The sequence below is a fragment of the Macrobrachium nipponense genome, chromosome 6 (assembly GCF_015104395.2).
Source record: "Macrobrachium nipponense isolate FS-2020 chromosome 6, ASM1510439v2, whole genome shotgun sequence".
Lineage (NCBI taxonomy): Eukaryota > Metazoa > Arthropoda > Malacostraca > Decapoda > Palaemonidae > Macrobrachium > Macrobrachium nipponense.
Genome location: NC_061108.1, coordinates 119,684,994 through 119,711,344, shown reverse-complemented (window position 1 = coordinate 119,711,344; position 26,351 = coordinate 119,684,994). Strand labels below are relative to the sequence as shown.

Here is a 26,351-nt window from a genome sequence, read left to right as displayed (position 1 = left end):
CGGGAGAATGAGGATTTAGTGGTCGGGTTAACAGTGGCCTTTAGTGGCCATCAAACACGTTTTTAGACACCAGGAAAACAGGGGCTTTATAAGTCAATCAGTCCAAAGAACTTGTTCATAAATTGTACAAGCACAAACTATGACAACTATCACATATAGGCTTTAGCAAATGGAAGGCAGAAAAAAAACAGTCTATGAAACTTTCTCTGCACTGCTTAACTTCGATCGTGAAGTTAACCAACGTCAGGTGTGTGTGATCAGTTCATTGGCGGGTGACCTCGGCTGAATGTCAGCACAGAAACACATCTGTCACACGATGGTCTCTCGATCAGCAAAGCTAATCAATATAAGATCTGGTCACCGCTTGGATTGGTAACCCTTAGTAAATGACTTAGTTTCCCTAATCACCTATAGTCGTAAGGGCATGGATAGCTCCTCAAATATCCCTCGTAGGGGGCTAGGGTCGTCAGTGCACCTCATGCGGTACACTATAGGCATTGCTTAATGTTTTTTGCCGCGTCCCTTCGGCCCCTAGCTGCAAGCCCTTTCATTCCTTTTATTGTACCACCTTCCATATTCGCTTTCGTCCATCTTACTTTCCACCCTCTCCAAATAAGTGTTTCACAGTTGCTAGGTTTTTGTCCTGTTACACCTTTCAGCTCTTTCTACTCTGTTTCCATTTCAGCGTAGGTCTCAGCAGTGATTGGCCTTTCGCCAGAATTCTGTATTTCATTCAATCAAATTGCTAGCGCTCGAAAACTTTCAAGAGATCTTAGGAGTCTGATGAGAGCAGCTTTCGGTCTTCAAGAAGCACGAAATGTCAACACAATGACTGAGAGAAATGCAGTGAAATCGAGCGTACTCCATAATCAGCAACAAAGGTGCGACCTCCTGAAGTGTTTGCAAGACTTAACAACGTCGGAGACATCAAAGACCTTTGCAGGAAAGCGAATAACCAGCAGACCTCGGCAGGACGCGAACAAGTGAAGTCAGTAGCGCGACCCCTGCAATGTTTACAATTCGGAGAACTTGATGAAATCAGTTGACGCTTGAGAGAGAGATAGATAGATAGATGAATAGATTGGACTAGAGCTCTGTAAGGTGTGTGCGTGTGTGTGTATGTGTGTGTGTGTGTGTGTGTGCGCGTTGTCTTCCGAGAGAGTGGGGAGAGGAGGAAGGGGAAGGGGAGGTAAAGAGAGATATTACCATTGCGTGTTGTTGTTCCGAGTAATTTTCCCACCTTGCAGTGCTGGTGTGCGTGAATATAAAATCTGAATTAGAAACGCTGGCAGTGCGTACATTTACAATTTACAGTTATGTGGAAGCGTTTGCCACTGTTGTAATGTATATTTTTTACTTCCATACTGCGCTGACAAAGCTATTTGCTTTTCGGTCGTCTCACTATTAATCTTTAATTATTTCTATTTTTATTTTGCACCACTTTTATTTCCTATCAGTGAAGTTATTAAGTTTCGTCATCGCTTTGGCCGGTGACCACCACTGAATGTCAGAAAAGTTCATTGCCTTGCTACCTCTCTATCAACGAAGTTACGTCTATTACGTCTAGACATTATAGGTCTGTGGTCTGGGCTTTTGGACCATTATATGTATTCTCTTTTAACGTCTGTTTTATATGGTGAACACCAAGGCCCTTGTTTTAATGGCTGTAAGAGGCATTTGCTGTGAAACAAAACTCCAATATAAAACAAAACAATTTGTTCCTATAAGCGTTTTCTCAGCGTACCGCTAAATGGTTTAAACATAACCTGCGCGCAGTTGAAAAGTTTCAAGTTTATGTGTCAGTGGTCACAAATCTGACTTAATGGTTACTGTAAGCTATTGGCCTTTGGCCGACTTTTATTGCTCCCCCGTGAATTTCTTAGTAATTGATAATGGGGTTGCTGTGAGTTTACCACCTCCTCTTTGCCACGTAAGGTACTTTCAATTAACTTGTATTTTGTATTGGTTCTCTCAACCATGGCTTTCACATAATTATGATTATATTTATTTGACGTAAGAGCTTTCATGTTTTGAATAATGTGGTACGTTAGATGAATACACATTTAAATAATACTTATTCTTTATAAAAGATTCCCGCTCTGCTTGTGATTTAGACTCATAATCAAAGCACCACAACGTCATATGGATTCCGGTAAAAAAAGAATAGCTTTACGAAATTTTTTTATATGTCGAGCTGAATGAAATTGGCACCTGGGGACATGCTGTCACTTGTAATTAACTGTGCATGACTTAATGCACTGTTGCTGGCTGGGATCCGTAGATTTGGAATTAATGCTCTTTCATTCAACGTGTGAGAAACTTGTTATGCACTCGCCGTATTTATGTCGTAAAGTCGTGTTATTTTTTAGGTTTATAGCAATTCTGTTTCTCTCTCTCTATTAATAAATAAAAAATTCATACATACATTCCTATATGCATATAGAATGGATGTTCTATTGTACATTCCTATATTTATATATAATGAATGTTCATATAACAGTATAATCAATAACACTCTGGCCAAGTGCTTTGGTCGCAGCCTTTCGTCAATGAGATATAAAAAAATAAAAAAAACTCCCAATAGACATTAAAACAAAGACCTCATTGGATTAGTGGAAATCAAACCAAAGACCTCAGTTGAATAGTGGACATCAAAACAAAGACCTCAGTTGAATAGTGGACATCAAAACAAAGACCTCAGGGGACTAGTGGACATCAAAACAAAGGCCTTTAGTGGACTAGTTTTGAAAACAAAGTACTTCTTTCAGACTAGTGACCATCAAAATAAAGGCATATCTCGTACCAGATGCCATGAAAACAAAGGCCATTACTGTACAAGTCGGCATTACAATAAAGGCCTTTCGTGGACTAGAGGAAATAAAAAAAAAAAAAAAAAATTGTCGACATGAAGTGGACAAGTGAACAACACCAAAAGAATGGGCACATACTGAACCAAAAGACATGAGAACAAAGGCTGTTAATGGACTTGCGGACTTCAAATCATAGGCCTTTTGTGACTGTTGGATATCAGAAGGAAGAACTAGAGTTACTTTCAGCGCCAGTAAACTGAAATGTTTTAAGTTGCCGCCAAAGGGTAGACCTTTGGTGGCTACCAAAACAAAGATCCTCTTTGGCAGCACAGCAAAGCCAAAGTGGATGCTGGAACAAAAGGGTTCTCGTGTTCATCAAACGAAGCGCTTTGGTACTAAACAAACGCGCCTGTAGTGACCGTCAGATGAAAGAGCTTGAGTACTCAGTAAAACAAGAAGCAACTCTTGGATGACAAAGTAAACAACGCTTGGCTAATATAACAACAAAGTCCTTCAGTAGCTCACGTAACAAACATTTGGCGGCCCTCTGAATAAATAGACATTCAGGGACGATTGAAACCATATCATATAGGGCCATGTAAACGAATGACTATCATAAGTATCCAAATAAGCTGGATTTTAGTAATTGTATAGCAAAAAACTTTGTGTAGCTATTATCAAAGTCCTTAAGTTTTTTCTCTTTTTTTTTTTGGTAATAATAAGAAAAAGGTCTCTTATTACAATCAAACTGAAGGACTCAATTAGACACTGCAGCATAAAGTCCTCTGAGTATGTCTCGTCAACTGACTTCATTCTATTCGATCCGTAAGAGAAAAAATACCACCCAGCTATTGGAAAACTTATAATACACTCTGGGGTTAAACCCAACTCCTTTTCAATTTCCTTCGTTCACCTTGTTTCCAATAGGCCTGGGATGAGAAAGGGAATTAGGATGCCCCTCCCATCGACCTCTGCAAACGGAAACGCAGTCAAGAACAGGAATACGGGGAAGACAAAGCGAGGCGCAAAGGCGTCCCCGACGTCTTAGCACTATGGATCGAAGATAAACTTGCGTAGGACGATGGTCATTGATTTCGACTGAGACATCCTTCCTCCCGTCCGAAACACTATACTGCAACACTTCTCAACATTGATCAGTTGCTTCTTGTATTTTGCAACAGCATTTCTTTACTGGGAGGATGGGCGTGTTGTCAATTGAAGTTCTTGCATTCTTTATGTGTGTTTTTTTTTTGATCTTCCATTTCGTAGTTTTCTCAGACAGAACCATTCTGGAAACGAATGTCTTCATTGGCCTCAGTAATAATAATAGTAATGATTTATCTTGATGCCTCCATTTCATGGGGCTCTGAAAATATCATTCGTGTAAGCGTATTTATTTAGCAGTGAAGCGTCAGGGCATTGGCTTCTGACCTTGATTTTCTTACCCTTACCTAAGACGATCGGAAGTAATTAAAATAGAAATAGCGACGCTGACACCCACCCGCTCGTTCAGGGGGAATCTACCACCATCTTGTCCTCTCGAACAAATTTCATTATGCTGTAAATTGGTCCTTCGGCCATAGGAAATCTATGGATATAAGCTTTATTAATTAATTAATTGATTTTAATTGGCAGCTCTCCTCGCTGATGAAATGGAAAAGTGATACTTTGTTTGAACGCGCTCAAGATTAATTTTGCCTCTATGAATTTGAATCAGTAGCTGCAATTTCCCTCTAAAATATAAATTTTACCAACATTTGTCTGAACTGACTATAGCCATTCATTATAGCTGATATTATTATAGTTGAATGTTAAGCTTTAAGAAACAAACGCGGCAGATAACAGCATTAATCAATCATTTAGTTCATGAAAAGGAATACAAGACCAGAAAAATTATTTAGGGAGACTTGGATCGATGGTGTCCAGCTTTCAGGATTCAGCCATATTTGATGCTTCCGTATTTTACTGGTACAGAATTAGCTAAAAGGGGGGAATGGAAATAATATAGGTGCGTTGGTCGTCAGAATACTGGTTCTAATCTCATTTCTGAGAGTCTGCCCACTGTAGTTTTAATAGAGACAAACAAGACATTACCGCGCCGATAGTAACATTCGTACTATGCGTTTTTTTTTTCTTTCCTTACTCTACAAAGGGAGATTAACCTGTATTACGGAATCTTGTCACATAAACCAGGTCTCACCCCTGTTGTAAAATTGCTTTATATATTCTACAAATAGAACAATTCTAAAATTTGTCCATTCCCGCTGTTCGATTCAGTGATAGCGCAATACGTCCATGCAGCTATCGCAATTTTTTTTTTTCGTGGGGATAAACATGAAAGAATTTTTGGGAAGCGAACTAGAACTTCACAGGATCAGTTAATCCGGAGGTTGAAATGGAGATGATAGCCCTACATACGCAACTGAAATGCTATGAAACGAGGATAAACATACGTGGGCTTGGCAAGTTCGAAACGTCAGTTGGGGAAAAGGGTCGAGTGAAAATGTGTCTCGCACTGTCGCATTACCTATGGTACATCAGTATGGCCAGAAACAATAAGTAAAAATCTACAATTTCTGTTCTGATACATAATAGTGCATTTTCATTTACCAGTCACCTCATATGTAGATTAGGGTGTTAATAAACCTGAATATGATTCCAGAGAGAAGGTGCTAGCAGCGAGTCGTAAGAAGTTCGTGTCATAATTGCCTTCTTATGAAGTAGAGTAACTAAATACTTAATTTATAACTAGTGTGGGGAACTGCTATTGCATAATACTAGCATTAACTTGCATCAAAACTTATTTCAGTAATATCTCGGTATTGGTCAATGAAACTAAGATATAGGGTGTATTCTGCTAACGTTGTCATCGTGATTTACTGTTGCTCATTGAAGTGAAGTGAAGCAAATTTCCTTTTCTATTTCATATTTTTCTATTGATTGTTGATAATATTTCGCATGAATTCGCTTTCATGACTGTATAGTGTATGGGAATTTAATGCATTCAACACAGTCGTAGCTGCAGTAAAAGTGAAACATTTCCGGAGAAAATTCGTTTTCAACATCTGTCATATTACCGACAGGTAAAAAAATGCTCGCGATGACACTGATATCCGAAATCTTATAATGGATCGGCACTCGAAAACGAATGGAAATACCAGAGGACGAGAATGAAAGGTGAAAGAGACAAAATTCTATAGGTTAACGTGACGAAAATAGCAGACCTCTGGAGGCAATTGCGACGATGCACAAACAAAAGTATCAAGGATGAAGAATATAAAGGATATGACGATGCAGCTTCGGAAATGGTTGTGTTTTTAGATTTAAGAATGGAGCGCATGAGCTATGAATGGGCGAGTTTGACATAAGTTGGTAACAGGGGAAGTATAACGATAGCTTTGATGGATTTTGAGCTGTTCAGGGCTGCTCTTAATTAAAATGTTAGATTCTTGTAAAGGAAAAGACCAAATATACCGCATTAATTCATAGATAGCAAATTGCCCTAAGTGTTAAGGAGGTTGTTGAACTAAAGCTCCTCTCCTTAATATAGCTGAAGCACTAAACTGAAAGTAATTAAGTTGTAAAAAATATTATCTGTAAATCTAAAGCAAAATAGTGCCATAGTGATTTGAATTGTATTTTAACGACTTAAGAATACTCTTAATGGAGGGTTTCGATACTTGAATGAGGCAATAATGCAACTTACCGAGAGAATTTTGCGATCAGAAAATCGCTTCATGTGAGATGAGATGAAATAATAAGGCAAATGGAAGGAAAATAGAACCCAATTGTTATTTGTGCGTGTTATCAAGTATATAAAACCAAAATATTAAATGTAATTAGTCATTAACCTAGCTGGTATGTCAGAAAGGACTTAGGCAATTAATTTTGAACCGATGGGAAGTCTAAGATTTTCTACTGAGTAGACTTGCGGATGTTGATTAAAAGGTTAAATAACGATCTTATTCAAATATAAACCAGGTATAGCATATTATGATAGTCCTACACTTAAGTAGGCAATTATTAAGAAACTGGCAGTGCAAAAAGGTAATGGTTACGGCAGAACACAGGAATTGCAGATCAGAAACTGATATTGCAAAGTTTAGCATAATAAACAAAAAGCAGGAAATGTTAAATTCTAGATAAGTCAACAAATGTTTTCTATGAAAAAACCCCTTAGGGTTAATATTTTTTTCGTCATTTATGATCCTCAGTGCATTAAAACATAATCGTTCAAATATTTAGGAATCTGATACAAAATAGGCGTGTTGTTTTGTTTCTTTACTGAGAAGCATGTCATGTTGTTATATCATATAACTCTTGCAGTGTATGCAGCGTGTAAAGACCCAAGTTGTGATGCCTAATTGTTGGGATAGAAGTTCTATCTCTGACTGTACAGGCAAGTTGGAAGTACGCTTGAAGTTAGGCAAGGAAAATTCATAATGCAAATAGGCATCAGGACCCTTCACAGTTTGACCAAATGAGATATAACGGCCGAACGTTTGCAATGGTACTGTGGTTCCTAGATAATTACTTACCATCCCCTTATTGCATGAATTCCAGATAATGAATCGGCATCTAAGTATTTAAATGAGTTATAATCATAAAATATTTTTGTTTATGTTGTGGAACCAATCTCATAAGTGTATCATTGTTGTAGAGAATGTTGTAAGCCCTCATTCACACAAGGAGTGTTTCTGAATTAATGCACGGTTCTTTGTTGCACACCATGCTCTTTGTTTTTTTATCTTTCCGTCTTTTGCAGTACTTAAATGGATGTCTGAAATCATTCTGAGAGTATTATTGAAGAGCTTACCATCGTATGCTCTGGTCTCTTGTGGTGGGTCATGAAATGTCTACTTCAAATGGAAGCTACTTTTATTGGATAGTCTCTTTACATGCAGAGCATGTAAGTACTTTCCTTTTTAAATAAAATCTCGAAGCTGCTTTGGTATTCTATTCTTGTTAAGTATTCTCGAACATTGAATCTATAAGTTACGTAATTTAGCCAGGTTTAGGAAAAAAATGTGCATGAGAAATATCTGAATCGAATGTATATGAATATTTTCCCCTTCACGATTATATCTCATGATTATGACAAACTACATTGAATGCAATTTCCATAATGGAGGAGTTCAGTAATTGCCAAGTATTATTAGAAGGGAGTTTACAAACCCGTGAATGATCGCTTAAAGAATTATACGGGGACTTTGAAACTCGGGGGAGAGGGAATACATTACCCAAATGATATGCATTAAATCACAGAAGTCGTGAATTTCCTGGTTTAATTTGATATCTCGCTTATCTTTACTCTAATCGTTATTATTATCGATTTTGTTGTAGTGGTGGATTGTTATTAGTTTGCACTTTAATAGCAGTTAGTTTTTGTTTATTTCTGTGCCGTTGCAAATTTTTCGTCTGTCCTTCCTTTTCGAAGAATAATGCAAATTCTGGGGTTTTGTAACTAACCTTTCTTTTTGAAGGATATTGCGGTTGAGATATAATCTAAGCGTTGGGGGGAGGTAGCTAGGGGGCGGGGAGGGGACAAATTGGAGTGGTAAGTCACTTCTTCCAGTAGTCGGCGTAATTGAGTCGGTGCGGATGCTGTTAAAATTGGCACACTATCTTTGTATTCTTTTTTTTTCGTTTTATACGAAAATTGTTCTGTTTTTCTGGGAACTCAGTTTCCTATTGTAGTAAGCGATAGGATTATGAAGTACACTTTACTTTTATTGACAGGGAAGTATGCCCATTGCTATACTTGGTTTTTTCCATCTGTCCACCCGCCTGTGGCGTTTGCGTATGGTAACACTGCGTCCCGGGCTTTAGATAGTTACATTCAGCTTACATTCAACAATTATAATAATCATATTTCGAATATTAACGGTGTAATTCGCATACAGTAAATTATTAAAACACTTTTCAGTTGCAAATGTACACCCAGATATCCTTTTATTTACCTAAAACTTGCACATAGCGTAACTATCTAAAGCCCGGGACACAGTGTTACCATTTGCAAACACCACAGGCGGGTGGGCAGATGGAAAAAAACAGAGTATAGGTGAATGGCCGCATCTCTATTAATTTCCTTTATTCCACATAACGCTAATAGAGCATTGCGGAAACAGACAATCTCTGATATAGTTCGTCACCTGTCGTGCTCCGTCGTCTTGATGAACCTTATGATGGCATGGTGGCCGACCTAATTGATGGCCTGCTTTGGAATTTCATTAAATCATTATTATACAAACGCTCTTGTCAAGTCTAATCATTATTCCTTCCGTGGCTTTGGACCCAATTCATGCCTTGCTGGAAGACAGGTCTGTCCGTCCCTCCGCTGCGTTCTCGTATTGATTGAACGAATAAGCTGTCGTCAAGCCCGCGAGGGAGGGCGAGCACCCAAGAGCCTTGCTAGTCACCAATAATCTTTTCCCTTTGAAATGTTCACAGTGATGTCAGTTCTCATTTTTCTTTTTACGTTTAACATTCATCTAGTGCGGTTTTCACGTCTTTGTGTTAGTTTTAAGCTTTTGCTGTATGTGAGGATTATATAATTTGCCTGCGATCCAACCGCTTTCGTCCTCCAACATGGAGATCCTTTCATCTGAAAGCATTAGATACAAGTCATTAATTTCTTAACACATGCCTCTCCCAACTTGGAATCCTCCGCTCGCCGGATACAGGACCTCCTGTAAATTGTCGGTATTAATACTGTTTTCTTAGGATGCCGCGTGCAAATACACCCTCGTTGAGCAGTTTTTGGAGCAGGGAAGTGATACAAGAAACATCATCTCAGATTAATTACTTAGAAAATCCAAAATGCCTTGGAAGTTTACTAAAGGCGACAATGGATCACCATGAAGACAGAGAAGCTACCAGAATAAGTAATCATACAAGCTGTAATCAATGATTATGCAGATGAGCAAGTAAATGACCCCAGAACTCGTGTAAGCAAAAATCTCAAACGATGATGTTGAAATAATATAGACCGGTGGCTAAAACATCTGGAAAAGCGTGAAAATGAAAACAAGAGTCATGAAGCATTGCATCACAGAATGTTCACAGCGGATAAGAGGGAACACAGAAATACATAATGGCAAGCTGTATGCAAGTGCAGCCGTGTCTATGACAGATATCACGTAATAAACTGCTTAAAATGTTAGACATTCGGGCTAAAGCAGAATAAATATACAGGCAAACGTGTAAGGGAAAGGTTGCAGGTTAATAGAGTATAATTCACGCGAGACAAAATATAGAACTTTCTCAGGCACACAGGGCAAAATACAGACGCCACTAGAAATTCAGAGAAGAGCCGGGAATAGAAAATTCAATCGATCATGGAGTACTGCGGACACATATGTATTCTTATCAGAATCGAATAAGTGGGAAAAACCGTAAAACAGGAGATATGTTACGAGTACTATTTAAATAATGAATTCACAGCACAAAGTATTTAGCAAGTGGTCCCATGAACTAGAAAGATGCGAAAAGCCATAAATTTTCAAACACAAAATAATGGCACACCTATTTTATAACAGGTGTGGTATGGAAGAATGAGCTATTCATGAAAATTGTAAACTAGCTGGCAAATTAATTGTTCCCTCTTGAACCAAATAAGGAGCAGAAAGATGGCCAGAAAATGCAAGCGAGAACAACGATGATTAGATTGGCAAAATCACTTGGCCATCGGGAAAGTGTTCAAATACGAGCCATAATTCGGAGTAACCACAAAGTCCGGAACTTGCGATTATTATTCTTTATATATAAGTGCATTTCTATTCTAAGCTCATCCTTTACTGTTAATGAGCTTGCTTTATTAATGGCCTACTTGATTCATTAGCACCAGAGAGATAAGAGGGGTCTCATTAGCTCTGATGTTTAGAGTTTTTTTAAGGAAACAAATCGATCCTCAGTATGACGTCTAGAGGAAGTTCTTTGTGCCTACAGCGTGGCTAGGGTAATACCGATTGTTATATCAATACGGCGTCTAAAAAGACTTAGACACTGAATCTATCTGATGTAACCTAATCTAAGCGATCTGTAGCTGCTGAGCCGTTGCACGTTCCATATTTTCATTTTGAGCAGCCCCCACATCCGCCCCCTCGTAAGAAATATTCTCTATTTTTACACCAAGGCCTCCCACGGCTACCCTTCGTTTATTTTTCTGAATCTCATCGACTGACTGATTGACTGGTTATTTACTGTTGATTGTGCATTTTAGTTTTTAATCGTTCTTATTCAGTACTGATCAATAATGTTGAATAGAATGTTTGTGGCTCATTCATTATTTCTTCTTGTTCTTTGCTCCTCTTCCATTTGTCTTCTTATGAAATTACCTTTCCTTAGAATCTGCTACATAAGTTCATGTCCTTCCGTCCTGTCCTATGAAATGCGTTTACTCGATAGCTATCAATTATTTGGTATTTTTTTGTAGTCTATTATTTTTGAGTAGCAGCGCTATATTTGGGTTAGGTCAGTTCCTGGCATTGCATTATATGTTGCGAGATATTCTACACGAATTATAATAATTATATTCATAATTATTAAGAAAGGAAATATTCATACGAAAGAGCCTTCATTCATATTCATATAGAATAGAATACACATTTATGAAATAAAGACAAAATGGACGAAGAGAACAAATGGGAAAGGTAAACAATTGCTACGCCAGCAAACAGACAAAAAAAATACATACACAACAATATATGTCAGTTGAATCAAAACGGACCACAGTCAAGATTTTGAAAGGCTTCTGCCTGGATAAACACTAAAGAATATATTTACAATCTAAAATCTATAACACGAATTCCCAAGGACAGCAGTTTTGCTCATAGGTTATTGGTAGAACAGCAGAAAAGAGAGGCTGACTGAAGTTATTCTGCCTCTAAAAATATTTTTTTTCTACACTGATGTCCTATAATAATATAATAAAGCTGAGTAGCAATATTGAAAAAAAAATAACATAAACGTTTTGTAGCTACGGAGAATTTTATCAATAGCTCCGTCGACTCAAACGTTCGCTTAAATATATACAAATATCTTAGATATACAGGAATCCATGCAAAGAAGGAGTGTGGGGCAAGAGGCAAATCATTGATTTGCCTCTTTACCCCAGAGAGAGAGAGAGAGAGAGAGAGAGAGAGAAGCCTCTACAATTTACGAATCGTGCGTATGTTTGTGTAAGAGAGAGAGAGAGAGAGAGAGAGAGAGAGAGAGTGGGTCTACAAATAATCTCGATGTGAGAGAGAGAGGGAGAGATCGAGAGAGAGAGAGATGTGTCTACAATAATTGCGATGTATGTGTGTGTGTGTGTGTGTGTGTGAGAGAGAGCGAGAGGTGGGTCTACAATAATCTCGATGTGAGAGAGAGAGAGAGAGAGAGAGAGAGAGAGAGAGAGAGAGAGAGAGAGAGAGAGAGATGTGTCTACAATAATTTCGATGTATGTGTGTGTGTGTGTGTGTGAGAGAGAGAGAGAGAGAGAGTCTACAAAATCACAAGAGAATGAAAGCAATGAAAGTTTGTTCATGATAACTGCGAAATAGAAAAACAGAGAATGGCAGTCAGACAAAAAAAGAGACAGAGAGAAATCGTAAAATTAGGCACAAAAAAAAAAGATAAAACTTCTTACCTTGATGCAGAGGCATAATGAGAAAGGAAATGTAGCTGCGATGAGCAAATAAGATATGAAGGTGAGGATGAAGGCGCATAGGCCTGGGCTGTCCGTGCTCGCTGAAAGAGAAAAAAATAAATAGCTATTAGTCATCAGATCATGTTTTATCAGATTATATGTTAACTGTAATGAAAGAGGCTGCACCGTAAATACACACACACGCATACATACACACAGAAATATATGTATATATACTTATTATATATATATTATCAAAATATAATTCTATTATGGGAATAACAGCTTGAAATAGAATTTAAACAAAGATGTGGCCACGAGGAAACTGGAAAAAACAGGAGGTAAGATCTTTTATCATTATTTGAAGGCATTTTCAGGGCGAAAGATCTTGCACTCTTTTACATGAATTTCTGTTTGGTCATATACATTACACACACACACACACACGCACGCACACACACACACACACACACATATATATATATATAAATGTATGTATATATACATATACATATTTATATATATGTATATATGTTTAGTTATACAACACACACACACACACACATATATATATATACACACACACACATATATATATATATATATATATATATATATATATACATATATATATATATATATATATATATATATATATATATATATACATATATATATATATATATATATATATATATATATATATATATATATATATATATATATATATATATATATATATGAAAAAGCTGGCTTCTCACTCGAGTAAATTAGACTCCGTCCACCTCTTTAAAAAGATACAAAATTGACATCCCAGTGTTATTAATGGATGCATGGCTCTTGTGCAAAAGCTCTTGCACCAGGTTCATTCTCGGGATATTGTTCGGTGTTTGCATTTAATGAAATTCCTGACTGAGAGAACGTCTGCTTTTATGTACTTCTTCCCCAACGGAAAGTGTGGAAATTATGGATAAGATAAGGTATTAGCTCTGAAGGGGGATTTTCCGCTAAGTGATGCTTCGCTTCGTAATATGCAAATCATCTTTTATGCAAAGTAAAGTACTCTTGGGATGGTATGTAGGTCACTATGTTGGGTATGAATGCTTGAATCTTCTACAATGTAATTAATAAAACTGTACTGAGCACAATATTCATAATTTCCTATAATATTCTGCCTTGTTAATGATGGTATAGAGGAATTAGTTGCTAATTTATTCCTTTAATCTTATGTAGGTAACATAGTACATGATAAATCGTCATCATCATAATCTTTGTTATTACTACCCTTATGATATTTTATACTAAGGCTTGAAATATGGTAATAAACCTATCACTGAATCTTGCTGAGTCACCCTTTAAACGTAGAACACCTTACAACAAATAAAATCATCTCGTGAGTATGCACACAAAAATTCCACATGACTAGTTTCGTAAAAATAAAACAGCACAAAATCGTCCCTCTCCGTCGAAGGAAAATCCAAATATAGAAGCAACAACTGATTCAGTCAGGGAATTATTTCATTCTCTGATGGGACGAATTGACGCGAATGTGGCATCTCCGAAATGAGCGAATGCTCGTCCATTAGTTAGGTAGCACTGACCTCTATACAGGTCTCGCCGAAGCGCCAAGGCATTATAGCCCCTCTGGCCAATTTCGAGTGATTTGGCAGTGGCTTTGATTGGTTTCTGAGCCTAAATGAAAACGGGGATCGGACGCCGGGGGATGGTAGTTGTTTTCAGGGGACTTGGGGGAGTGGGGTGTTGTCTATCATTCCTTTTCGCCCTCTTGTTTTCGACTTCTTTTTAATAATAGGTATTTCATTCCTGACAAGTTTGCAACGTAAGTTTGCTGCCGTTTAGCGGTCATTAAAAAATACTTTTCCCTAAATAATGCTAACATAAAGAAAGGAATTATTTAGATAACATTTCTTTGTGAGGGTCATTGATTCATAAAAATGCTTCCATTATATTTTGATAATAAAAGGCATTCTAAAAAACAAGCTGACTTAGGTGGAAAAGTGTCAGTCCAATCAGAAGTCTTAGGCGTCAGCTAAGAATAATGTATTCAAATTTGCAACTCAAAAGAGAATATGAGGTGAATAAAAATCTGGGATTCGTTGTAATCAGGATATATTATGAATACCATAATATTTTCACCTTCTCTAAAGTGGCAAAGAAATCCAATATCTCCGACATAAGTGACACGTGTCATAAGAAACACGTGTCCCACCACCAACTGCAATATTCGTTCAGTTGGAAAATCTCTTTGATAGGTTTCTGTGCTGTTGTAAGGAACGCACTGATGATAGAACCACATTTACACTGTCGATTTTGACATTAACGCCACGAAAGCAAAGAGAAAAAATCTTATAACTGAAAAGGCAACCGAAAAAGCTAAACAGAAATATTAGGGAGAGTACTACACTGTTTTGGCGGCAGTGATAATAGCGAGCAGCATAGTATTTACGATAAATATTGTACCAATAATTACTTTAATAACTTATGAAAACGGTATTTAATATATTAGTAAAATGCTATGTAGCGTTGAGAAAAACACTACTTGTAATTGTGAGCTGATGGTAATACAAGTCATAATAAAAAAAAATAGACAATACAAAATATAAAAATAAGGTTTCCTTTACTCGCCTGTCATGGCTGTTGAATAAATTTGACTGAAAAGTCAGGTCAAATAAAACTTGAAACGTAACCTGATGTTTTACAGACTTGTATAACTCGAGTGTTTATGATAAGGTGAATGTCAAAATTAGACTGACTGATTTTTTTCACATACATATATGTGATCGCAATACTGTCAAAAGATCAAGAATATATTGCCAGAAGCTGTGCGTTTGGTGATACTAGAAGTTAGTAATATGATTAGAAAGGCTTGATTTTGTAAACACACACACACACACACACAAACACAAATATATATATATATATATATATATATATATATATATATATATATATATATATATATATATATACATATATATATATATATATATATATATATATATATACTATATATATATATATATATATAATATATATATTATATATATATATATATATATAGTATACATATATATATATACATATATACATATACCCATATATATATAATATATATATATATATATATATATGATATGTATGTAAATAAATTCTTCTGTTAAAACAGGATACGTCTCAAGTATAAAAAAGGCCCATTAAACACCTGGTTAAAAAAAAAAAAAGCTAAGGACTATATGGACTCCACTTCATTGCTTGATAAAGGTGGGAGTGAGTCCAACGAAATATAGTGTCTTAATAGGCCTTTTATAATTAATATACATATATATATGCATATATATATATATATATATATATATATATATATATATATATAGTATATATATTACACACGCGCATATATATATTTATTTATTTATTAAAACTTATTGCATCAGGTTAAAAATGGTCTCCATAATAGGAAACATACATGAGATTGGGAAAATGTATTTTTGTTAACAATCGCCTTACACACTCATACCAAATGAGCAGCTGAAATATTGAAGGATGAGGTGACATGAAGGAATATAGTTTTTGTTGTATTTGACGAAGTGCTGCGTGATCCGTTTTCCCAGGCGAATGGCACGTGTGAAACAACACTTTAAAAAAATGGAGAGAGAGAGAGAGAGAGAGAGAGAGAGAGAGAGAGAGAGAGAGAGAGAGAGGTTATTATCTTACTTTATCAACAGAAAGAACTTCACAAACATCAACTAGTAGAGTTAACGGACAGCTTCATTTAGAGAGAGAGAGAGAGAGAGAGAGAGATTATTATTATTGCACTTGACGATCAGAAAGAGCATCATCAACTGGTAGAATAACAGTCTTCCTTACGTAGAGAGAGAGAGAGAGAGAGAGAGAGAGAGAGAGAGAGAGAGAGGTGTCTCAGATTTAACAGCCGAAAGAGTGCCATCAGCAGCAGGAACAGCAGATGATTTTAGCAGCAGCGGCAGCAGTAAAAGTAACCTGCAGTTCGTCTATTAATAACTTTTCTCCGGGCGTAATCCTCCCCCTCTTCCCCTACCCCTCTCTCAACACCCCCATCCTAAAGAAACGTCGGCTACCTGCTAAATTAATTATAGTATAGGCGCAAAGGGACGGAGGAGTTTTATGCGGCTAAATGTTGCTTTTTTGGGGCCAAAAGCCTTTTCATCCAGGAAGGGAACTCACAGTCGTTCTTTGTAATCGACCAATGGGACGTAAATTATAGATTTAATGGTGATTTTATTTCCCGAATTTTATTTTGCCTGATAAAATATCCGGAAGGTTTTGAAACCTATTTTTTCGTTTGAATAAAAAAGGAGGCGTTCTAAATTAGGATGAGAAACGATTGATTAATTTTCCTCGAACCATTTTTACCAGCTCGACTCTCTCACACACTCTCTCTCTCTCTCTCTCTCTCTCTCTCTCTCTAATCTCTCTCTCTCTCTCTCTCTCTCTCTCTCTCGTCTCTCTCTCTCCTCTCCTCTCTCTCTCTCTCTCTATATATATATATATATATATATATATATATATATATATATATATATATATATATATATATATATATATATATATATATATATATATAATATACCATACTTTCTGACAATGCATATTACTGAAAAGTAATAAGGTATCCTAACGATAGCGCATTTTAACTCCCATAATGTCTTTTAACATATGTTTTATGTCAAAAGAGTGCGATTTAAAAAATGTTATATATACAAACACACACACAAACACACGTTGATTAATGGAAAAGTCAAGATGGACGGTGAGATGGGGAGACGTCGAGAACAAACGGAGGTTAATTTTGGCTTCAGACTTAAGCTGGAAGGGCGAGCAGTAAATCCGATATTCCTTGGAACCTCTCTAGGCAATTTTTCATCTCTCTCTCTCTCTCTCTCTCTCTCTCTCTCTCTCTGTCTTATCTGCATCAATATGTTTTTCTATTTTCTGCATCAGTATATCTCTCTTTCTGTTTTCTACCGATTTTCTTTTCCTCCTATTTCTATTTCTCTCTCTCTCTCTCTCTCTCTCTCTCTCTTAGTTTCATCTGCATCAATATGTTTTTCTATTTTCGGCATCAATATATATCTCTTTTTCTGTTTTCTTCCTATTTTCTTTTCCTCCTATTTTTATTCTCTCTCTCTCTCTCTCTCTCTCTCTCTCTCTCTTGCTTTGATGCTTCAGAATGTGAAACCGAAAAATGTGTCTAATATCGTCTTCGAGTTTCCACTTCTAAGTTCGTATCTTCACAGGTAAAGTGTTTCTGTCTGAGTGTGACCCTCTCACTCTTTATCTCTCTTGCCTTGAAATGCGATATCGAGAAATCTGTACCGTAGTCTTCCATGACACGTAAAATGTTCCCCCTCCCTAAGGGCACTGCTCTCTCTCTCTCTCTCTCTCTCTCTCTCTCTCTCTCTCTCTCTCTCTCTCTCTCTCTCGTCCCGGCAGTCAAAAATATCTGTAAATTGCGAGTCAGGGACTACGACACGACTGCCGACACCGAAAAACCAGGAACATTCTCTTCTCTTATTTCCGAGTTTATTACAGTTTTTCGTCTCTGTCACAAGAGTCAAATAAAACCCCATTCTTGGTACCTGTAATTCTATAAAGCTGGCACTCTGCAGCTCTTTCGGATAGGATAACATTGAAAATTCAGTCTGGCCGTCATAAAGAGAGTCATAATGGGATATTTTATTGGCATATGTTTGAGATAAATTTCTCTCTCCATCACCGTATCTAAGGTGTTTTAGGCCTCATTGTAATCCGCTGCCACATAATATACAGTTGATTGGTGCTTTTAAAATGGGTTAACAGACTGACATTGCTTTTAATTGTCGAATTTACTCTCTCCCCATAAAAAAAAAAACCTTGTTTTCGTCATCTGGCCCAAAGTAAAAATAGATTCTTTTTTTCGCGACTATTCACGGTCTGGGTGACCCTCCAATAAATCGCTGTGTAGCAACATAGATGTCCATGTGTTTGAAACATCAGAAAAAGACGAAAATATGTATACGACCGCGTATGTGTTCCCTTCCCAGCTTTTTTCTCTCTCTCTCTCTCTCTCTCTCTCTCTCTCTCTCTCTCTCTCTCTCTCCGTGAGTGGAAAGGGTATCATTTTTCTTGCCATTTTTCTCCCAGGTTTTTATTTGACTGTTTGTTTCAAGACAACCCTAACGCCAGTCCCCTCTTCTCTCTCTCTCTCTCTCTCTCTCTCTCTCTCTCTCTCTCTCTCTCTTAAACTGAGGTGATTAATTGAAAACTTGAAATTACACTGGATAGCTCTCTCTCTCTGTCTCTCTCTCTGTCTCTCTCTCTCTCTCTGTCTCTCAAACAGAGGTGATTAATTGAAAACTTGAAATTACACTGGATACCCTCTCTCTCTCTCTCTTCCTCTCTCTCTCTCTCTCTCTCTCATTGCAAAAATCTGGTATTATGGGGTTCAATACACAAGATGATAATCGCCTTAAATTCTAAAGCATGTCCCGTGGCCATGTGAAGAATTCATTATCTGCAGAGATCTTCAAATCTTTCCTCATTTCCGTCTCATGACCTTGTTTTATGCTTCACGGAGAGTTTTATTAGTAGTAAAAAGAAATGGGATTTTTTTTTTTTTTATAGAATTCGTGTTTATCTTTCTTCGTAGGCAGTAATAACATTTACCATCTCTAGATGGATAAACTTAGTTTTCAACTAGAAAAACAAAGCAATTCTCCCCTATATGTCCGTGTTCTCTGTCTCTCTCTCTCTCTCTATTTTTGCCCCAGCCAGTGTGTCTGTCTTTCTAGCTGTTTGTTTGTTCATCTTTTCGTCACTTTGTATCTGACGCCTCTCCGTCGTCTGTCGTTTGTCGCTTTAGTTAGTTTGCATGTCTGCTTAAAAGTCTCATTTCCCCATCTTTCTATCAATACCAAAATATCTTAAAAAGAAGGTGAAATCGTTTATTATGCTGGTTGTGTGAAACCTTTATCAATCAGTGTTGATTAGGATATGAAAGCAGTAACTCCTCTCGTCCTTGTCGCACTATTACCGGAGTTAATATTAAAAATCATTCGTAAGCGATGACTATGTTCCGTGCATCTTAAAATACAAAAAATTCCTTCTGAAAACCAAGTGCTTTCCGTTACAATACAAAATTTGTTTTACAGGCAAGAATATTCTTCAAAATGCAAGGCTAATCTTTCTAGATGAAAAGGTTGTCTTGTAAAAGGCAAAGTTTACAATTTATAAGGCAAGGTTAGTCTTTCAAAAGTCAGGATTTATTCTTCAAAATAGTAGAGGTTTTTTCCAAATTCTACGTTGTTTTTTTACAGGTAAGATTCAATTAATTTCAAGTTATGGTTATCTTATGAACGATTTTCATTTGCATGGCATGAACTTGTATCTTCAAAGGCAATTATTCCCCGTAGGAGGGTAGTGCCGTCAGTGCACCTCATTCTGTGCAATGTAGGCGTTACTTAAGGTTCTTTGCAGTGTCCCATCGGCCCCTAGCTGCAACTACTTTCATTCCTTTTACTGTAACTCCGTTCATATTTTCTTTCTTCCATCTTACTGTCCACCCTCTCCTAGCAATTGTTTCATAGCACAACTGCGAGGTTTTCCTCCTGTTACACCTTTCAAACCTTTTACTGTCAGTTTCCGTTTCAGCGCTGAATGGCCTTAGTTGCCCCAGTGTTTGGCATAATGCCAAAATCAACCTATATAAATAGATAATCAAATCAAAATCAAAGGCAGTTTTTGTGAGTTTAAACGAGTCAGGGTTGATTTTTAAAAGGCAAAAATAACTTTCTGAAATGGAGAAAATAAATTTATTTCTTTAAATGGCTACTGTTGTATTTAAAAGAGAATCAATGTATTAAAGGGCAAGTAATGTCCTTTAAAATTGAAAAAAATGTCTTTTAAATGGCAAGTAATTTAATTTTTTAAGGGAAGTGTTGTTTTCCCCGCTGACGAAATCTTAATCTCTCCTCTTTGAACTTCTTTTTTCTGCTCTGGTAATTCCCCCTTTTTTAGTCCCTTAAAGCGATGTGTGCATTAACCCCTTTCTTATGATTATCATTTCCTCGCGTAAATCTCTCCTGATCCCTCAGTATTTACAGAATTAACCTCGTTTGCCAACGAAAATTATTCCTTTGTCCTTTTTATATTTTGTTGCTGTGCATCGTTAGGATGTTCTCCCCTCTTTCTTAGTTAAACTTCCTTCCCTTCCTTCTTTTTTTATCATCCTCTCTCTCTCTCTCTCTCTCTCTCTCTCTCTCTCTCTCTCTCTCTCTCTCTCTCTCTCTCTCTCTCTCTCTCTCTCTTTATTCGCCTCTGGAGAAACATGCTGGCTGTTTCAATTTACAGTCCATCCTTAAAGACGGCCCGTGGCACTGACGCCCAGAAACGAACTCAATTCTTGCGTTGTCTCTTGATCAGAAAGTCAGATGCCGGAGACGGCAACAGATAGGATATGCTCATCATTTTTATTTCATGCATGCTGTGCCTCGACGCCGCAGCGTAGGAAACAAGAACTAGAAAATTCTATGTTTTGTCTTTTTCCTGCGGAGTTCATTTCTTTGTCTTTTCTCTAGATCCGTATTTTTTTTTTTATTTAAGTGTTCAATTTTTTTATGAAGATTGTCAGTAGTACAGGGTTAAATGTTTACTATATTTGTAAATATATCTTTTTTTTTTCTCTCTCTCTGAGTTGTTCTAATTTTATGGTTTTGTTAGGCATTATAACGATCAGTTGTCTGTCAGTTTTATAACATCAAGGGTACCTACTCTGAAGTTCCTCCTTCATTGGCATTTGTTGATGCCCAGACATACTGACGAGCTCTTATCGAGATCATTTGGCATGAAGGTCAAACTCTGCTTTGAGACTTTCATTTCTCTGGGGACACTTCTTTCTAAAGATTCGTTCTTTGCGAGGATAGTCAGCAACAAAAGGGCAAGACGACCTTGACTATCCTTTCGCTAATTATTTCATTTCAATGAATGAACTTCTCTAACACTAAGTGAATGGTATTTGTATGTGGAAAAATGCATTCCACCTGATTCCAGAATGTGGAATTCCCTTTCTTTGATCTTTGTCTTAGCTCTTTTTAGGAGGCGTATTTGGCATCACAGAAGAAAAGTCCATTAACGCCTTCCACGCAGTGACCGAGCGCGATTTTGCCAGACTCGCCTGTCTGGGTCCTTTTAACTTTTAGACGGCGTTCAAACTGACCAGTCAGTATGCCAAAGAAATGTATCTGGCGTTTTTTTTTTTTATGCCACCTTTCTTTCGTCTCATCTTATCTCGTTCTGTTTCCTCGCGGAGGAACTGCTAAGTGTTCAGCATACATGAAGAGGTTTCTCTGACTTGCTTTTTTTGTTGTTGTTGAATATTTTTGCAATTAATCCTTAGTATTATGACAAAAATCACACGCTGGAAAATAGGAAATCCACGGATTCTTTCATGCATGAAATTTAATGATCAACTCAAATAAATACCTTTTTAACGATAACAAAACCATTAATGGTAACTGTATTTATAATAATAACAGTTATCTAAAAGCCCCAGATGAAAACAAGGCCAACATCCTGAAGCAATAAGGAGAGAACTCCAGCGGCGGAGAAGCACTCGCCGGATATAATATTCCCAAAAGAAGAAGATTCCTTACGACTTTTAAATCTGGGAAATCCTCACATTCACTCGAGTTTCAAATTGAAGGATTCCTTAATGAGAAAATAGCTCTTTTCTTCTTTAATTAAGATGAAATCGCAGGGGCGAACTGCATCTGATTTAAGGGAGCAATTGCCATTCAGAGAAGACCACGGAGGCTTAAGTTTGAGAGCTATTGCACTCTTCCTCCCCCTCCACCACCTCCCATTCCCCGCCTCCTTTCTCTCGCACCTCGGGGAAAGAAACGAAATGAGATGGCCTTAAGATTAGGGAAATGGCTCTTATCAACCTTTAGGTTAGAGCAGTCTCCTCTGGCTATCTTTTAGGCTGAGTAAATAAATGCTGTTATTTCGTAAATGATTGTAAATAGCTGTATCAATATTTAGACTACGGAATATGTCTCGTCAGACCTTAGACTGGTAGTATACATTTGTGTCATTAAACTGGGTAAATATGATGACATTTTGCATGGGATGTATAGTGTTATCTTTCATCAACATTGACATGAACGCGATTTTCTTTCAATATAACTCTACAATGGAGGGCTAGGCCATGCAACCATAGGTAATAAAAAAAAGCCTTTAGTAATGATTAAAGCTTTTGTGAGACGATGCAGATGCATTGCCTAGCAGGCTATAAAAATAGTTTTTTTGCTAAATTTCAGATAAAAGGTACAAAATATTCAGATTTTGGACAAGCGGTAATATCTCCTAGTAGTCTTTCGATAAGAGAAACAACTCCCATTAGTATGCGAAATGAGAGGTAGAAACATCTCCAATCCCTCCCTTTCAAAAACTTAATTTAAAGAAGTGACATAAAAGAGTCGTAATTAATCTCATGAATGTGAGCTCAAGGGAGATCTCGTAGATGTAGCGGTGATAGCCCAGCTAATAAATTAAATTTCTCTCTCTCTCTCTCTCTCTCTCTCTCTCTCTCTCTCTCTCTCTCTCTCGCTCTGATATTTTAGGCTCAGTGTCCATTTTCAAAATGGTTTGTTGGGGTCTATAGGGAGAGTTCATCTCGATTCCAAAACGCACATTAAAACTGAAGTGTATCCAATTAACTTCGTAAAAAGTATCTTGGAACTGGGAACTGTTGCATTAGTAGATTTCTTTGCTCAAGAGAGAAGGCCGTCTTTCCACTCTCTCCATATAGAGCACCCTCAGTATTGCTCGGCTTGACTGCGCCTTACTTCCAGTTTTCAAAGCAGCTTCCACTGTAGACCTGGAAAATAACTCCTTCATCTTGCTACAAAGAGTGGCTTTACCTATCCTTTTTCAAGCTCTTGCTAAAGCAACGGCTAGAGAGACATTCCCTTTCATTGTTTGCTGAGATCTTGAATTTTTTTTATCGCTAGTTTTTTTTACCGAAAGTATTTTTAATTTTTTTATCTTTTAGGCCTCGCCTCGAATCACTGATGCAGGTTCTCGAATTATTCGAATGATTCTCCAGGTGTGTTTTCAGCAACACAAGGTAAGTATGCGTATGTTAATTTTGATAATTATGGAATTAGTCATTCCTTGCGTGAGGACTGACTGGTCTAAAATCTTGTCAATCTTAATAGTTAAAAGAATTCTCTATCATTTTCTTGAGGAAGGATTCTTCTAAAGTCAGTTTTTAAAGAATGGCTAACATTTTTCGAAGTTATATGGGTTTAAAATTAATAGGAAGTGGATATTCCCATCTGTATATCCCATAAAAAAAATTATAAGAAGAAGAAGAAGAAGAAGAAGAAGAAGAAGAAGAAGAAGAAGAAGAAGAAGAAGAAGAAGAAGAAGAAAAACAAGTAGAAGTGGGTCAGGAAGGTTCAAGAACTAATTCATAATTCTTATCCGGACGAGAATGGAAGAGCAAATTAATTTTCCGTCGCTCATCATTTAATCAAAGTGAAATGTTTTCCTGCCCTTAATTCGCCTTGTAGTAATTTCCTTATATATATATATATATATATATATATATATATATATATATATATATATATATATATATATATATATATATATATATATATATATATATATGAATACACACACACACACATATATATATATATGTATATATATATATATATATATATATATATATATATATATATATATATATATATATATATATATATACATATATATAAATGGTTTCGTCACTTATTGGCAAATGTAATTCCTCGCGGATTTTGACCAATACTTTATCAGTCCTACTTTTATCCTTCTGTTCTTATTTTATTTGCTTTTGGGCTTATCGTTAACATGATTCTTAAGTATTTACCCCCATAATATAATACTGTACATAGTGTAATTTAGTTTTCGGGTAATAGCATTTTATTAGGCTATGAAAGAACCCCGCCCCCTATAATATCCTAATTAACTTGTGGAAAGGTTATGCATGTGCTTGAATAAGCCTGTAAGTGTTGGGTTGATTAACTTAATTGGTGTAGTTAGGTGCTTTTGGGCACGACGAGAATTGTGATTTACTTAGATATGGAATACCAACAGGGCAATCAAGATAATAATCCGGTGAATAATATGTCCAATTATCGTCGTATTCTTAGTACACTGAAACTCAAGTGTATTTGGCCACTTTTCTTGGGCGCTGGATGATTAAACACATGAAAGAGCAGGAAGCATAACTGTCGGTCTTAGAAACGGAACGAAGACAAAGGGAAGGGTTATGGAGGCATATTGGGGAAAGGTTAAAAGTTTTTCCATGTCGGGCGAAAATAAAAAAACAAATAGCCACTAATAAAAGAGGCTACAGGGATAAAGAAATGTAAATAACGTTTCGTAAAGTCTCGCGTTATACAGCCACGCATCCTAGAACATTAAATTATTCCCGTTACTAAAATAATACTCCATAATCAATTCAGTGGGTTTGGGCGAAGGGGTTAAATTACATCATGTATATTATGTAGGGATGGGTTGTATTTACACGGGCATAGGTAGAAGGGGGTAAGATTCTAACGAGGGGGTAGTTTTCTAATGTTTTAAAAGTAAAGATTGGTCGAATTCAAACCGCCCGCGCCGCCCGTATCCAGCAACGCTGAGTGGGTAGGTCTTACCGAATACCTGCTGAGTGGACAAATACAAATCCTAGCGATCCGAATATAGGCAATGAATCAGATAATAGGCGGGGATTTTAATTAAATCGAGAACTTGGATTCTCAAGGGATGAAGTGGAAAAGAACGTCGTCCCATTACGTAAAACATGGTCAGAGCATTAAAGTCTATACGATGGATTTTGTCTCTAATTCCATTTTAAATGAGGGAGCTAATGAGGGATTGATCCCTCCCTCTCTCTCCCCATACCTACAAAATCCTAAGATCTTGCGCTAATGGAATATTGGATTGTCATTTCTGATACTTCGTTTCACTTGTCCTCACTGCGCAATGTCTGTTCCATAAATATCTTTGAACTTAGGAAAGAGGAGAGAATTACATTTAGAATAGTTGAAATTGGTTTGTTAAAATATTAATAATTGATATCTGCAATGAAATCCTACCTTCATTTTATGAAGATAAAGCGTTCATACACTCAATTTTCAAGTAACTTGTTTTATGGCGAAAGTGAATGTCACTTATCAAAAATAAAATGTGAGTAAATATGGAGCAATTTATCACTTTCAGATACATTAGCGTGTTTACCACATCAATGGCTACGTAAACAACAAATAAATCTTATGTCATGCTACCAAAGTAAAATGCATCAAGTTTCGCTCTGGTTCAAAGCTCAGGTGGATCATGGCGATTGTACGTAGGATGAACGGTCCTTTCTCGTGGAACAAACACCGAGAACAACAAAAATATAATGAAACTTTGCTAAAATTTCTGTTAGCACTTGGGAATCTCGTGCCAGTGACCATTGGCCCAATAATGTTAAAAGCTGGTTGACCTTATAGTCTGTTAAGCTTCACTGGGTCCATTAGTATTTAGACAGGGACCATCAATGAATGCCAGACGCCGTTGTCCAATATATCTTCTCCATTCCCCCCTCCCCACCCCCGCCCAACACCCCCTGTAAACTGGTGGGTCAGGATAATGTGACTACAAACCTTCTAAAGATCAGCGGGTCAGAATTTGCAACAGTTATTAGGAGTCTGGTGTAAGATGCTATGAGGACTCTAAAAGCAAGAATTGGTTATTTGAAGTCATAGGTGAATGAGGATCTTAGATTACAGGAACTTAATCCAAAAAAAGTATACCCAAGGCATACTGTTTTGTCTTAGTAA

General features: G+C 36.9%; 1 protein-coding gene across 7 annotated transcripts in view; it reads right to left on the bottom strand.

The window, feature by feature from the left end:
• Positions 1 to 26,351, bottom strand: part of LOC135216061 (mechanosensory protein 2-like) — a 459,704-nt gene that overhangs the window by 98,762 nt on the left and 334,591 nt on the right. For all 7 annotated transcript variants that reach the window (XM_064251047.1, XM_064251044.1, XM_064251045.1 and 4 more), the window contains one exon: positions 12,439 to 12,539. In XM_064251047.1, the coding sequence (XP_064107117.1) occupies positions 12,439 to 12,517 (79 nt within the window). In that variant the 5' untranslated portion in view covers positions 12,518 to 12,539. The remainder of the gene's footprint in view (positions 1 to 12,438; positions 12,540 to 26,351) is intronic.